This window comes from Primulina huaijiensis, chromosome 13 (assembly GCF_012295235.1).
Source record: "Primulina huaijiensis isolate GDHJ02 chromosome 13, ASM1229523v2, whole genome shotgun sequence".
In the NCBI taxonomy this organism is placed as follows: Eukaryota; Viridiplantae; Streptophyta; class Magnoliopsida; order Lamiales; family Gesneriaceae; genus Primulina; species Primulina huaijiensis.
In genome coordinates this window covers 17,361,669-17,374,787 of record NC_133318.1, presented here as the reverse complement: position 1 = coordinate 17,374,787, position 13,119 = coordinate 17,361,669, and the positions used below count along the sequence as shown (strand labels likewise).

The following is a 13,119-nucleotide window of genomic DNA, read 5'->3' as shown; positions in this document are numbered from 1 at the left end:
ATGCGGACGAAGATGAAAACGATATAGGCAAGCAACAAAATATACATCAATATCCAGTGAGATGAACCCATTTGAAATTTGAGCCAATAAATGTAAAAAAACTTAGTTTGTGGGGGTTTTGGATTTGGGACATTTTCCTTGCGTAGCAATTTAATTTTTTGGTTGGCAACATATATGGGACATATACAAATAAATACGTACAGGTGACACGTGAGTCAAGCAAAGTGTATGCACAAGCTGGCTGTTTCTTGGGCTGTCAGAACGTATCTTAATGTCATCGACAAGTAGTAAAACTTTGTTTTGTGAAGTGGTGGTTGTTGGATTAGTTTGTTGAGGGTTCTAGACTTTGGGTTTTTATTTCGGGCTATAGTTAACGACTCTGTTACTTTATGTAGGGGGCTGAATCGAGTTTTGGTAATCCCCATTAATTACATTCTAGCGTTTATATACCAGGTTGCGTGACTCCACTAAGTATAAGGAATGAATATGATGAAAGCAGCATACTATTTCACAGAATGTAAATAGGCATTTCATTAAAGAGGAAATTACGAGAAAACAGGGAAAAGAATCAAACAAAACAACGTTACGTTATATAGGGGGATGCATCGAGTTTTCAAAATTCCCATTATAGTCTAGCGTGTATACATCAGGTTGTGTAACACCACTAAGTATGAGGATTGAACATGCTAAAAGCAGCCGACGGTTTCACAAAATGTGAATAAGCATTTTATTTAAAAAATATGAAGGGAAAATAGGAGAAAGAAGCAAACAAACCAATACCGAAGTGACTGTGTAAGGCAAATATGTGGAGCGAGAGCAAAGAGGAGCAAACACAAGAGTGTAGGGAAAACTGAGAAAAACGTGGGGACAAAATGAGAAAAAGAGAAGCTTATCAACGGGATGAAGAAGGAAGGAACGCAACAGACTTAGAATCAAGAAACCGAAAGAAGAGACAAGACGCCGGCAACGCACCGAACAAATATTTTTGTTGGGCTCTGCGCGCGCGGTGCAAGGTGGAAGAGGTGGAGACCAAGGCAACCTGAGGAGGAAAAGAAGTACGTCAGAGAGAGCAAAATAAACGATGCTAAAGCAGGACAAAGAAGATGGCCGATCAAAGAAGACGTAGCTGTAAAAGGCAGGTGCACAAGACAAAAGGAGAAAAGAGCAGACCGAAGAGTCGTAAGAGTCCCACCGTTTCGTAGAAGTCAAGGGGAGAAGCAGCAGAGGCGATACCGAGGAGTTGGAGAAAGGAGGAACCAAACAACGAGCCTATCGGAAAAGGTTTTGGATGCTGCAATCTGAGATGGTGAAAAGCCAAAATCCAACGCAAGAGGAAAAAAGAGGAGGGGGAAAATGAGGATATGCGTAAAGCTATTGCAACCGGGAGGTCAAGGGTGAGGTGGAGAGAAGAAAGCAGCACACATGGTTTTGGGTGTATGAAACTATGTTTTATAAAGACATCTGTAGCGATTGTTACCGTGAACGGGGAGGAAACTGGCCATCTAGCTCAATTGCACGCTTTAAGTATAAGTAGATAGAAGTAGATAGATAGATAGATATGTGCCCAATTAAGATATTTAACGGGGAGCCCAAATTCGTCGTGGGTGTGTTTATATTGATTTTATTTATAAAATTTTGTTATATTTTATAATTATTTAAAAGTTATTATTTACATAATGATATAATGTAGATATTATAAATTATATGAAAAACTTTATTCATCTAAATTGATAGGATATTTTTGTAAAATTTAATTGATGTTATAAAGTCATATTATTAAATACATCAAATATATATAATTATTTTTTTAACGATTGAATTTAATTAATGTGAAAAATAAAGATAGAACTACAACGGAGGTGGAGGACCTCTCCCCGATTTCTTCTGTTCCTTTTACCGTTCCTTTCTCGTTCTCCATGGCTGTGTTTGTGTTACACGCAATTCATATTTGCATTTAGATTAGGTATCGTAGTGCGTTCGGAAATTGCAAGAGGTGGATTACAAAGCCCATTTCTTGTTTAACTTAGGCATCGTATCTTCCCCATGGATTTCGGGTCTTTATGATTTTTTTTTGATCGAGTATAGGTGTTGTTCATATATCCGTGTTCCCTTTTGTTATTTTCAGTTCTTTGTTATCTAGAAAAGCTAATTTTCAGCTTCAATTTATGATACTATGACGTTTCTTTTATTCAATAAAGAAACTTGTTTTGCAAGTGTGTTGAAATTTTGCGGCAAATGTACGTTGACAGAATCTGGTTGTTGTTTTGGTTCGAAATTGGTTATAATTGTATTGAAATAAGTTGTGTACAAGGTAGATTCTGCCTTGTTCATATTTACATGATGTATGTCGATGCTTGCTTTTTCACTTTTAGAAATTAGTGATTTATATTTGCGTTTCTCGTCTAGTTTTTGTGACTAGATGTTATTAATTTGTGTTGTATAATCAATACAATCAATTGTACTGCTCCAGTAAATGTAACCGGTGTCACATTTTTAAGAATATTGGACATAAACAGTGAGCAAGGTTCCTTTTAAGTGCTGTGCACTGCCATATCTTCTTTCACTTCACCATTAGTTTATCTGTTTTGCTCTTTATATTTTTGTTTAGTTTTTTATACTGCATACTTTTATCTTTCATTCCTTTCCAGATAAATGTGCTAACTAGTGTTGTAAACTCATGTGGGTAGATGATCAAAATACCGATTTCTGATTACGTCTAAAATTGCCATGATTAGATTCATTGCTATGCTAAAATATTGAAAGTGTGGTGTGGTGTTTTGTGTGGATTCCTTGGTTTGTGCAGAGGGGAAGGCTCTCTTCTCTCTTTTGCAAGGTTTGTCATTTTTTAAAATTTACATAAATTCCGGAGCCGGTCATCTTCCTATTGCAGGTGTAAACCAAGATGAAACCTGTCTGTCCTTTTATTAAAGCTTCGCAGCCTGATGATGCGTCTATTAAAAAACCTGGTGAAAACCAACATAAACAGCAGTCGACCAATGATACCGCACCTCAGAAAGATTCAACAATTACTCCCAAGTGCCCCTACGGATACGATTCTCAGACATTTAAGTTAGGCCCTCTCAGCTGCATGATATGTCAAGCACTTCTTTTTGAATGTAACAAGTGTGTGCCTTGTTCCCATGTATACTGCAAGTAAGTGAAATGTGCCAAATTTTACCCATCAGTTAGTTTCCTCGTGTGCTTTCTATATGAATGTTCTTGATGACTTCTTTTCACGAAATTAGAGCTTGTGTATCACGCTTCAAGGATTGTCCTTTATGTGGTGCTGACATTGTGAAGATTGAAGATGATCCTAATCTTCAGGCTGTAGTTGATCGCTTTATTGATGGTCATGCAAGGATCAAGAGGTCTCAAGTTGATACTGACAAGGAAGAAAAGGAAGGTGGAAAGAAAAATGTGATATATGAGGATGTGTCCCTTGAGAGAGGTGCTTTCTTGGTGCAGCAGGCCATGAGGGTAATTTTTTAAATTTGTCATTTGTTAATTGTTGATGCCAATAGGGACTGTGTAAACATTGGCCACATTCAATTGTTTCATTTTCACTGTATTCTTTTATAAAACTGCACCATATTTGCTAACATGTTCTGATTTATATATCCATTCATAACTTTTATCTTTCTCATTTATAGGCACTTCGTGCTAATAACATAGGAAGTGCAAAATCAAGGCTTAGCATATGCGTGGAAGATGTTAGAGAACAACTGGAAAGAATTGGAGACACTCCTGATTTATGCTCTCAGTTGGGTGCAGTTTTAGGTATGCTCGGTGATTGCTGGTATGCCCATCATCTTTGTCTTTTTCTTGTCTGAATTTAGAAAATGTGTTTTTAGTAGTCAAAATTATGTTGGCATTTTGATCTATAAAATTTAGGATATATGATATGGCATTTGTTTTTGAACAAAAAATAACACTGATTGTTTCAGTCGAGCAACTGGAGATGCTAGTGCTGCAATATCATACTTTGAGGAGAGTGTCAGCTTCCTTACAAAAGTACCGGAGGATGATTTGGAGGTATAAGTTTGTATTACGCCAGTTAACTACCATTTTTCCGCAAATCCAGCTTGGAACAACTTGTATTTGGACCTGTGCAGATAACACATACACATTCTGTTTCTCTCAATAAAATTGGGGACCTGAAGTACTACGAAGGGGATTTACAGGCTGCAAGATCCTATTATTTCAAGGCTTTGGAAGTTCGCCGTAATGCAATCAAGTACCATTCAAACGTTGCGTCGCTGGTGAGCAATTGATTCTGTTTCTAGTGTTTCCAAACCGCCCCTGTTAATCATTGGCTCGAGGATGTAATATATGTGATTGTGATCAACAATATTTTCCTTTGTTAATGTGTTTATTATAAGCTGAGAACTTGGTCTTGGTATTAGCCCCTCTCTAGTCTCTGCTTTTTCTCTTCTAATTATCTCTTATTTCAAATCATAAACTCAGGTCATAGATGTAGCTACATCGCTGGCAAAAGTGGCTGATGTTGATAGAAACCTTGCTAACGAGGACACAGCTATCGCTGGCTTTCAGGACGGCATTAAATTGTTGGAATCTCTATCAATAAGAGCTGAGGAAGTTGGACTTGAACAACGGGTATGAATTGTCCATAATTTTTCTTCTAAATCTACGTTAAGTTGATCAGGTTATCATTACCTTTTTTTTTTTTTTATCTTGTATTTGATTTGGACCTTTCTTGCATGCAGCGTCTTTCGGTGCTGGAGTTCCTCAACAGCCAACTTGCAAAATAATGACCATCATATGCAAGAATGATTGTTCTGTAATAAAATGTAGTGTCTAGACGTTAGATAAATAAGTGATATGAACTACCGGTGTATAGCTTTGTTAAAATAATTTCACTTCCTCAAACAAGAATCAGAATAAAAATTCCTTATTAGATCCAAACCTCTCCTCCTTTTGATTCTTGTTAGAGCCCATGTTTCTTGGGTTCACAGCTTTTTTTTTGTTTTTCGGTTTCACGTGACAAGAAACAAAAAAGGGGCAAAAACAGTGTTTCAATCAAATGCAGTGACTTCCTCAATCATAAACTGTGATTTTTTTCATTTGTCTTTTCATTTTTTGATATTATTTTACTTTTTTGCTATGTTTTTTGTACTTTTTGATCGACTGTTTATATGGTCATTCATCTTGTGTTGTACGATACTAACTTTTTTATTGACTTCAACTTTCTCTTGTTCACGATTTGGTTTATGAGTTTATGGTCTGTGTTTGGAAACGGGGCGGACCTGAGGTCAGGTCCGTGAGGCCTCTGCCTCAGGCCCAGCAGTCTAGGAGGTCCCCAAAGTTAGTGCTTTTAATTTATAAAGGCCCAAATAATGTGGTCCATTTTATGTACATAATGAATGAACCTTTAATTTTTATATTTGTTTATTTGTTCTTGTTTTAGGGTAAAATTTATTTTTTAAAAATAATATAGATTTTATTTAATGGGATTGAGTTGTAGACTTGAAGAGGAATAGGGAGATTTTTTTAAAAAAAAATTTGACATCTACAAACCCCCATTTTTTAAAAGTCTAATTTATTGATGTAAAAATGATTCATAGGAAGAAAATTAATTAAAATAATAATAACTATAATATTTGTAACAAAAGGAGGAATTAAAAAAAACAAAAATATAAATAAAAAAGTACGTGAAAATACTGAAAGTTATATTATTATGTAGGTTTGATTTTTCCCCTAAATATTCATATTTTCCTTCTAATGATGTTTTAAAGCATTAATATTAATATATCATTATATTTGTCACTAGATATATCTTTAATATTTCAAGATATCTATTTGTTTAAGTAGTAATATTATAATCAAAGTAATATTTAAAATATTAATTCTTTATTTATAAAATTAATTTAGATGTTGAATTCACAATTGATGGTTTGATATAATAATTAAAAAAAATATCAATGTATTCTAATATATTTTTAACATTTAAGCGACTGTTGAGAGGATTTTAGCTATGTTATTTTATACTGTTGCACATATTTTGCACGTTGTATGTCATTTGATGTTTTATTTTCTATTATACATTTTTTATTTTAACAAAATTTTTTTTTGTTCTTAGTTCAATTTTGGATTTTGATAATAAGCTTTCAAACTTTCTTTTGATATATTAACTTTTAATTTTTAACTGACATTAAATCAGATAAGTAACTAATTTTCGATGTCAAATCAACATTTTTCGATGTCACGTCAGTATTTTTCAATTTCACGTCAGCATTTTTTCGGTTTCATCCCAATAATTTGACCAAAATAACCGAAAATTAAAAGTTAGTGTATCAAAACCAAATTTTGAAAATTTAGTAGATCAACACCCAAAATCGAACAAGTTAGTAGGAAAAAAAAAAAGATACATAATTATGACATAATAGTATCATATTACGTCGATTGGCATATGAAATCAGTTGTATATATTAGTGGATCATACTTAACGGATATCAGATGATATATTATTTTATAATCTCTATATCAGAATGATCATCAACATCAAAACTATTTGACTTGATATTTTCGTAAATATGCGTTGTCTTGGATCGTAGATATGATTGAGCTCAAATAAGAAATCAAGAATTGCTCAACGCCAAATGATTTAGAAGTGAATCTATCTATATATTCGCAGTGATGAAATCATTTTACAAAATATAGTTTTAAAATTGAAAGATGTGTCTTTCTTGGTTTCTCAGAAGACATAGCTTCTGAAATGGAAAATCGGGGTTGCTTATTTTATGTAGATTTCCTGGAAGACTAGAAGACCCTTTTCCCACCAGAATCGGCGTATATAAAAATTTTGCAACGTTTCCCAGACTGATTAATTTAACTGTTTAGCTAGTTAATGCAGTATCAATCACTGGGACAGTAATCTTAAGTTTGCAAGTAAAAAAGTCGATGACAAAGGAATTTAATTTACTAGCATACGATGAAATGCAGAAAACATACAATAAAAACAATATAAATGAAGACACCCATCCCGCAATCAAGATGGAAGGATATATAGGAAGTAACAAAAAAACAGATTACAAAGCATGCATTGAATGAGTTTAAAAAGGTCGCTTGTAGTTGTATCTCATCAGGTTGCAGTTCTAGAACTTAGCTTGGAGCTGATCCACAACACTCTTATCCACTTGGAATGCCTTGGCAAGAATGTCATTGCTAAAATCAGGATTCGATCCGAAAACCGCATTTGCGATTGTAATGACTCCGGGATTCTGGCTACTCAATCCAGCAATTGCAACAGCATGTCCAGTTCCCACATTGCGTTGGAAGTGGACGAGTCCCACCGGGAACACGAAAACATCACCTTTCTGAAGGGTTTTCGTGATTAGACTATTACCAGGGTTCGAGGTTACGAACCCCACCTGGAGGGAACCTTCAATGACTGTCAGTATTTCAGTGGCTCTAGGGTGAGTATGTGGAGGGTTGATGCCCCATGGTGCGTAATCGATACGAACCATTGAGATTCCAAGAGTATTGAGGCCTGGTACTTGAGCTACACTCACTGGGCTAACCTTGGAGCCATTAGGATTTGATGTGTTGCCTGCTAAGTGAAGTCCACTGAAGGAGAAGTCACTGGCTTGAACCAATGCAGGGTTCTTGCAAGCCAACCCATTCACTTTAGCTGCTAACACAACCAGTGAAAGTTATTATAACTACTTGTTAACAATGAAATTTATGCTAATTAATAAATAACCACAAGTATAAAAATGATAACGTATCTGATTTGCACAAGAAAATGCTGATGGTGTGTGAAGGAGTGTTGATCACCTGAGCTACTGGGATCGGCAACGCAGAAATCTTGCAATGGACTCGGCTCGAAAGCGAATGCAAGGAAGCCAAAAGACAGGCTTACGAGGCTCAACAAGATAATGAGCTTTGCCATGTGAATCTTGCAACAATTAAGTTGATTACAGAATAAGAATGTAATCTGAAATTTTGAGTGATACATTTCTGCTAAGCAGAGCTCGTTATTTATAGTCATAGAGATGTGTTTCTAGTGAATAATATTCCTGAAGGCCGTCCTTGCACCAATACTTCGTTTTTTATTATCACATGCCGTCTTATTTAATAATTTGCTAAGACATGGTCAAATTTGGAGGTCATACGTCCAAATGTCCAAATCATATTTTTTTTAAATCAGTTTTGATAAGGGAACACCTCGTCTTTTATCATGCATCTTCCAAGTGTAGATCAAGACATATGTGCAGACTATCACAAGTTCTTTTTAGAGGTAAAGGTTGGAGAAAACAAAAGAATTTTTTTATTTTTTTTGACTCAGGAGATTTGGGAAATGGATATTTTGGCTCAGATAATACTTTTTCAATTCCCAATCTTCATATATTTAAAACAAAATACTGGGAGGAGAGAACAGGGAAAACTAACAAGGGAAAGCAAACGAGAAGCAGCATGTGATCGAATAAATATCTTCAATCGTTATTTTTCGTGCAAGTTCTTTGAAAAGCATTTTTTATGAACAATCGAAGGTCGGACTCGATATACTCTGCCTTGGTTATCCACATCTGCAATCAGAAAAACAAGAAAAACCAAGCATTTGAAACATTTCAAATCACTAACCCTTTTTGTTCTCGGAAACAAAGTAATCACAGAAAGTCAAAGAAACCGTATAAATCTTTCCTATGAAGTGTTAAATTTACCTGCTGGAATGTGCTGAGAGAGGCCAGAATGGAACCTCCAATCCATACACCATACTTCCTCTCTCACGTGAAGCCACAACCTTAACTTTCTTGCTGCTTGGAGCTAGTGCCGTAATCTCCTTGCTCATCCTTTCAGCGATAACTGGGAACATGGTGGAGTCACCACTGAGGATAATGTTAACCATACAAATCCTTCCTGAGATCAGCGTCACACTTCATGATAGAACTATAGGCGGTTTCATGAATTCCGGCAGCTTTCATCCCGATCATTGATGGCTGAAAAAGAATCTCAGTGCCGCGGAATGTTTCAGCACCAAGAGGAATCATCTGTCCATCAGGCAGTTCATAGTTCTTCTCCACATGAGGGCTGGTCTTGCCCTTTCTAGCTCTTGTTCATAATCGAGAGCAATACATGCTAGCTTCTCTTTTATGCCCCCAGTAATGTCATGCTCAATACAAATGTTGGAAGGGTAGCCTCGTTCACAATATATCTTCCTGAGGTATTGAGTGACATAACACCCAGCGAGATCAAGACACAAGATTGCATGGGGGATTGCATAACCTTCATAGATGGGGACTGTGTGGCTGAAACTATCCCCCAGAGTCGAGAAAAAAAACCGTGAAAAAATGGAAGACGTTTCAATATATGTGTGAACAATAGAACAGGTTTGATTTGTCCTCATACAACCACTGGTATAAAGAGAGAGAACACACTGAAGGGCGACATACATAGCAAGGGTGTTAAAGGTCTCAAACATGATTCGAGTCATTCTTTCACGATTGGCCACGGGATTAAAAGGAGCTTCTGTCAAGAGAATTGGGTGCTCCTCGGGAGCTACATGAAGTTCATCATGGAAAGTATGGTGCCATATCTTTTCCATGTCATCCCAATTGCTGACAATTCCATGCTCAATTGGATACTTCATTGACAAGACACCTCTCAATGTTTGTCTCATAACCTACACACACACATTTTTGGCAGTGCATGTGAAACATCACTCCAGTGTGACGAGGGTGTCCCAATATGCTAGGGAAAACTGCCTTTCGAGCATCATCTCCGGCACATCCAGCGTGAAAGTTGGGAGCGCAGATTAAACATTAAGTTTCTGACATGGTTAAAGATCTACCTACCACCTTTTTTTTAACTTCAGATTGGAACTACAAATTTATGCAAGTTTCAGCATTGCCACCATCAAATGATAAGTTTAAGGTATTGGATGCTAAACACACCTTGACCATTCTATTTCCATTGTCACAACTAAGAGGCCTATCTACCATCTCGAAGGTGACATGAAAAAACAGCGAAATGGACCATTTGACTAGAGACGGTTTCATTAAACATAAATATAAATGTCGCTCTCAAATCAAGTCTTGGCAAATGAAATCAAAATGCAAAACTAAAATCCGATCATGAGGTTGCCGCTGAATATGCGATGGTGATATCACATAGTGTGACATTCCAGTTAAGCTTTTGTAAAGTTAAAAATTTAAAAGATGTTATACCACATCAAATCATATTGCAAACAAGACATTACATAAACGTCGAGACTTGACAAGGCAGTATCAAAATATAAAGGCATATCTCAAGCAGTTGTAGCAATATATTGCAAAAAGTAGCTTCAATAATGCTGAGGTTTTGCCAATCAAGAAAATTTAATTTCATAACGCCACCCCCGAATCTCAATATTGATTTCCAGAATGAAAAACCTTTGGAATAAAGAAATTCAACCAGGACTGATACATATACAGATAGACAAATGAAAGAGTTCTCCTCGTGCTTTTTCAACCGTAGATCACAATTACAACAAGCGACCTTCAATGAAATAATCAACATAGCAGAAATTGATTGATCCCTTCCTCACAAATACAATTTCACATCTCTGGTAGCACACCCATTGACTCAAATTGATCTGCATACCAATATTCCAAACCTTTTAGGTGCCTATGGATGTCACGACATCGGTTCTCGTGTATTCACAGTATACATAATCATAGACAAAAATGATAGGAGATCGAGCCGATAGTAAACATTGAACACCCATATGCTCAAAATTCAAATTACGAACTAAGCAGCAGAAAACACAAACAGGTGTAATTTAAGTGCATCGTCGTATACATATTTTAACCAAGAAATTGTAAAGATTTCAAGAAAAAATCTGATTTCACAAGCTATCTTGAGGATCCATACGCATGCAAATTCATAAAAGATACAACTTCGACGAATATGCATGGGACAGATCACGTATAACATTCAGTAAATAGCTAGCATCCAATCACACATTATCACTAACATTCTAAAATTTTAGAGTTGATTTTAAATACCCTTTATATCCTTAAATTAACAATAGGATTCATTGAAAGCGAAAACACAGATTTACAACCAATCCGCAACATGAAACGAATTTTTTCTCCTCGATGCGGATAAAAATCGAATCTTGGATTGAGAAAGTACGATTTAAAGGCGAAAATTTGAACCTGATTTAAAGAAAAAAATTGCAACTTTTAAGCCTTTGCTTGAATTAAGAACTTTGCTCAAGACTCACTGCGATTATTTTTATTGCTAAATGACAATAATACTTTCGTTTTTATAAATAAAATAACTTTCAAATCATGAAAATATTACCATCGTCCCAAGAATAAATTCTCGTCTCACATACATCTATACTAATTTTGGAATACGACGAATGACATGTAGAATCTTGTACTATTTCGGTTATGATTTTGGTAAGATTTAGTTATAACATTTCAAATCTAAATGTTACAAATCTTTTATTGTTAGTTGTCTCACATCGAATGGATAAAATACATACCATGTTAAGATTGGAACTTGGACTTAACTCAACCCCAAAAGTTAGCTCAAGGGGGAGGATTGTCCAAGCCCATATATACAAGTCACATATATTTTATCCATCCGATGTGGGACAACTAACATTTATTAAAGGTAATCTAAAGTTTCAACACATGTTCTCGACCATCTACTATTTATCTTACCTCAGATTCAAAATTTTTGCTGAAAACATTCAATCATACGCATAAAGACATATCCAATACGCATAAAGACGTGTGAGTATGTAACTTACAGAAATAGTATTTCTGTTCAGAATTTTTATTAGTCGTGGAAATTGATAAAAAAAAATTTCAGTTGGCAGTGTATAAGTCATATTGAAGTGTGTGTTTACAAGTGTTGTAAAACCAGAATCTTTTAGTGAACATCTTCAAGAAAACGAGACGTAGAAGGTATTTATACTTCGAACTTCCATAAACTACATTTTTGCTATTTACTTTCAGTATCTTTCCTTTGATGATTTACTTTTAAGTGGTCTACTGATTTTACTTAGTTCATTAAGTTCGGCTGGATTTTCTTCACACTAAATTTTTAGTTGTCTACTAAACTTCGAAGATCAAGATCCTATTTCAGCCACTAACAACAGTTGATATCACCATAATTCAGAAAAAAAATTTATGAGGTGTTTATTCAACTTCTATAAACACTTCTAACAGCTTTTATATTCAAACTATACATAAGATTCGAAGAAATATTCAGTTGGGCCTTCCTTGTTCCAATATTTTTGGATAAATAAATTTTTTTTAATAATTTTTTTATTTTAAAATTTGGTCAACTAAGTTTCTAGTTTTTGTTTTTGGTACAATAACTTTGATTTTTTGTTTTCAGTGTTATTTAGTTGGATTGCTGATGTGATACCGAAAAATTCCGACATAATCTCGAAAAATGTTGATATGACATTGAAAAATTATGACATCGAAAATTGCTATTATGTCAATAATTGAACCAAAATAGTCGGGAATTAAAATTTAATATATCAAAACCAAACATTGAAAATTTAATAGACCAAAATCTAAAATTAGACAAATCAACACACATACACACATATATAGTTTTGATATATTGTCCATTCACCATGCCTTTCAATGAGGTGTCATTCATCTACTCTATATGATGAAGCATATTTAAATTATACATCTAGGGTATGTTTGGTGTGGGTAATAAGTAAAGGATAGATTATTAATCTCATGTTTGTTTCATTTTTTATAGGCCCAATTAATCAAAAAGCTCATGATAAAAGAAACCTATTTGGTTGAAAAGACATCCCATTGTTTTGGGGTGATTAACAATCTAATTCATAAAAAATAACATAAATTACCATTTTACCCAAAAAAAATCGACATGAGAGATCTGCAATTTTAGATATGCTCTCGGCTCAGGTTTTAGGAAATAAAAAATTCTTTGTTTTATGATATTACAATATATTATTAATATTGTAATTTGTAACAAAGACTTCATGTAATTATATATTACTAAGTCGAAAACTAAAAAAAAACATCTCAAAAATAAAAATAAAGACAATAATCACAAAGTACTGGTGTTTGTTAAATATCGGGTTTGGAAATTCGAATTATACGTGTGTGTGTCTATATA

At 34.7% G+C, this 13,119-nt stretch overlaps 2 protein-coding genes and 1 pseudogene across 3 annotated transcripts; 1 reads left to right on the top strand and 2 right to left on the bottom strand.

The window, feature by feature from the left end:
• The first annotated feature begins 1,824 nt into the window (after positions 1-1,824).
• LOC140956333 (protein NCA1-like) lies at positions 1,825-5,078 on the top strand. Its single transcript, XM_073413046.1, has 8 exons — positions 1,825-1,993; positions 2,891-3,153; positions 3,246-3,477; positions 3,651-3,796; positions 3,945-4,032; positions 4,113-4,259; positions 4,465-4,614; positions 4,725-5,078. Exons 2-8 carry the CDS (start codon positions 2,903-2,905, stop codon positions 4,767-4,769), a joined length of 1,059 nt encoding a protein of 352 aa, XP_073269147.1. The 5' UTR covers positions 1,825-1,993; positions 2,891-2,902; the 3' UTR covers positions 4,770-5,078.
• A 1,826-nt stretch (positions 5,079-6,904) lies between these two features.
• Positions 6,905-8,546, bottom strand: LOC140991565 (putative germin-like protein 2-1). 2 transcript variants are annotated; one of them, XM_073461586.1, is made up of 3 exons: positions 8,406-8,546; positions 7,795-7,915; positions 6,905-7,648 (listed from the first exon to the last, which is right to left on the bottom strand). In XM_073461586.1, the coding sequence occupies exons 1-3, from the start codon at positions 8,433-8,435 to the stop codon at positions 7,113-7,115; spliced, it is 687 nt and encodes a 228-aa protein (XP_073317687.1). In that variant the 5' UTR covers positions 8,436-8,546; the 3' UTR covers positions 6,905-7,112. The 2 variants fall into 2 exon arrangements, with proteins under 2 accessions (XP_073317687.1, XP_073317688.1); XM_073461587.1 differs by lacking the exon at positions 8,406-8,546 and having other exon boundaries at positions 7,795-7,909.
• On the bottom strand, positions 7,844-10,243 carry LOC140991564 (actin-79-like; annotated as a pseudogene).
• Positions 10,244-13,119: the final 2,876 nt, after the last annotated feature.

Excerpts from the sequence above, each read along its gene's own strand:
- LOC140956333 (XM_073413046.1), top strand. The coding sequence starts at position 2,903 with ATGAAACCTGTCTGTCCTTTTATTAAAGCTTCGCAGCCTGATGATGCG. Across the intron at positions 3,797-3,944 it reads GGTATGCTCGGTGATTGCTG|TCGAGCAACTGGAGATGCTA; the intron begins GTATGCCCATCA and ends TGATTGTTTCAG. Across the intron at positions 4,615-4,724 it reads AAGTTGGACTTGAACAACGG|CGTCTTTCGGTGCTGGAGTT; the intron begins GTATGAATTGTC and ends TCTTGCATGCAG.
- LOC140991565 (XM_073461586.1), bottom strand. The coding sequence starts at position 8,435 with ATGCTGCTTCTCGTTTGCTTTCCCTTGTTA. Across the intron at positions 7,916-8,405 it reads TCGTTTGCTTTCCCTTGTTA|ATTCACATGGCAAAGCTCAT; the intron begins GTTTTCCCTGTT and ends AATTGTTGCAAG. Across the intron at positions 7,649-7,794 it reads TGCCGATCCCAGTAGCTCAG|CTAAAGTGAATGGGTTGGCT; the intron begins GTGATCAACACT and ends TTGTGTTAGCAG.